We start from the raw sequence: 2,382 nt of genomic DNA, 5'->3' as shown, positions 1-2,382 counted from the left end.
TTACAATTGTACTCGACGAGACTTCATCCTTTGAAAACGATCCATAATTGCATCATTGCTTATAGTTGCAAATACCTTACGCTCTATCTTACAAACTAAACAATCATTTAGAAATTCTTCACCAATGCGATTGCATAGGTCATTTTTTATGAGCATCATTGAGGAAAATGCTCTTTCCACACTTGTAGTAGCGACAGGTAAAATCAATGTCAGCTTCACAAGTAAATAAACAAGAGACCAAGTTTGATCCAATTTTGTTTTTGCCATCAAAATAGCAAGATCCTTAATCCCCTTCAAGTTGAGAAACTTGCTATCACGCTGTCGAGCATAGACAATGAAACTATCAAGCTGGTAACTGAGATCTCGAAGTTGGTTATCACCAAACTCACTTTTGTAATACCCGGCCAACTTCAATATCCTATTCTTGTCAAAATTAGCAAATGAATCAACGGGATTAAAACTAGCCATACCAAGGAGCAAGTCACTAGTCACAACATCAAAACGATTATTGAGCTCCTGAAGTTGCAAATCAATAATTGCATAAAATACTTCCACATGAAAGTGATGTAAATATGAAACTCGGGACCTCTTACGCTTCGATCTTGGATAGTTATCATCCATTTTGGGAATCAAAATTTCATGTTTTCCACAAAATGAATAAACGTCATCCATCAAAGACTCCAAATCACTTTCTCTCATTTTTTGCAATCTTATCTTTGCAAGGTTAAGCAACTCCATAGCATTGACGATATCTTGATCTTTCTTTTGTAAAGCTCTGTTCAATTCATTTTTAAAAAGCAACACCTTGAACATCAAATGCAAAATAAAGACAAATTCAAATTCCTGAATGTTATCCAAAAGATTTCCAGCTGCAAGTCTATCAAGCTTGAGTGGAGAATCTTCTTTCTTATCTTTAAGCTCATTAGCAATTTAAGAAAATATAATCATGAAATTCTCCAAGGTCTTAAAATGAGATCCCCAACGATTACCACCCGGTCGTTGGAGACCACGTTCTTGATTCAATCCTTGCCTAGTAAAAATTTCTCCGGCTTTAAGCAATTCTTCCAACTTCTCCACTTGGTGTTGTCGAAGTAATTCCCTGCGCTTAAAAGATGTTCCAATAGTAGTCAATACATTAGTGACAACATAAAAGAAATTTTTCACATCCGAGTGTTTTCTAGATAGAGCGACAAGTGCCAATTGCAATTGATGAGCAAAACAGTGAATACAATATGCAGATGGAGCATCTTGCAAAGTCAAAGACTTTACGCCATTTTTTTCTCCTTGCATATTACTAGTTCCATCGTAACCTTGTCTGCGTAATTTCGATAAACATAGCGAGTGATTCTCAAGTAAAGAATAAATTGCTTTTTGCAATGATCTTGCAGATGTATCACTCATATGGACAATGCCCAAAAAGCGCTCTATCAACTCTCCACTTTTGTCAACGTATCACAAGACTAGGGCCATTTGCTCTTTATGAGAGATGTCCTTTGATTCATCAACTAATATACCAAATAATCACCATCCAAGTCTTTGATGATAGCTTTAATTGTTTCTTTAGCACAAGAATCCACGATATCCTTTTGAATTGTTGAACAAATCATCATATCATTTTTTGGAGCATGTTGTAATATTACCTTTTACACATCCGAATGGTTATTTCCATGAAATTCCAAAAGTTCAAGAAAAAAACCTTTGTATTCGGATTCTTCACTCTCATCATGACCACGAAATGATAATCCATTTCTTAGGATAAACCTTACCACATTAATCGAGGCATTTAATCGAATTCGATAATCACTCTTGTCTTTCTCATTGAGATTGGACAAAGAAGCTCGAATCGATTGACGTTGATTTGAAAAATCTAGCATCCTATTGAAACATTTATTTTGAGTACTATTTACTTCACCAACATGTGATTTAAGTCTCGCAGGACCATCATTTGCAAATGCTCTCCCCGCATTACCACGACTTTCAAATTCATTCTTGAACAAATAACAACACAAACAAAATGCAGCATCATCTTTTATGTTATATTCCAACCAACCAGAGTATGGAGGCTTATACCAATCAGGATTAAATTGACGCATCTTGTTCCCAAACTTAGTTTTAGGAAATGCTTCCAGTTCCGGTTGATAAGGCCCCATCTCAATATAATATCTCCTCACTTTATCTCTAATATTAGGACTAAATTGAAAAATGCGTTTTCTTTCTTTAGGATCATGTTCAAGAGAGCCAACTCAAGACTACAATCAACATTTGAAGAAGGGGGTGAAATTGTCTCTCTTTGAATTTCCGGAGCTATATGCGAATTAGCGGATGGACGGCTACTAGAACTTGGTTGTCCAATGTACAACTTAGTCACGTATTTATCCATTT

At 35.6% G+C, this 2,382-nt stretch overlaps 2 protein-coding genes across 2 annotated transcripts; both read right to left on the bottom strand.

Moving 5' to 3' along the window:
• LOC132628698 (uncharacterized) lies at nt 1-1,401 on the bottom strand. The gene is made up of 2 exons (XM_060344464.1): nt 990-1,401; nt 1-911 (listed from the first exon to the last, which is right to left on the bottom strand). Exons 1-2 carry the CDS (start codon nt 1,399-1,401, stop codon nt 1-3), a joined length of 1,323 nt encoding a protein of 440 aa, XP_060200447.1.
• Nucleotides 1,402-1,643: 242 nt separating this feature from the next.
• LOC132628697 (uncharacterized) lies at nt 1,644-2,150 on the bottom strand. The gene has a single exon (XM_060344463.1). It carries the CDS (start codon nt 2,148-2,150, stop codon nt 1,644-1,646), a length of 507 nt encoding a protein of 168 aa, XP_060200446.1.
• Nucleotides 2,151-2,382: the final 232 nt, after the last annotated feature.

Source organism: Lycium barbarum, chromosome 2 (genome assembly GCF_019175385.1).
Source record: "Lycium barbarum isolate Lr01 chromosome 2, ASM1917538v2, whole genome shotgun sequence".
Classification (NCBI taxonomy): Eukaryota; Viridiplantae; Streptophyta; class Magnoliopsida; order Solanales; family Solanaceae; genus Lycium; species Lycium barbarum.
Note: the sequence above shows the minus strand (reverse complement) of the source record. Positions and strands in the feature narration are given on the sequence as shown.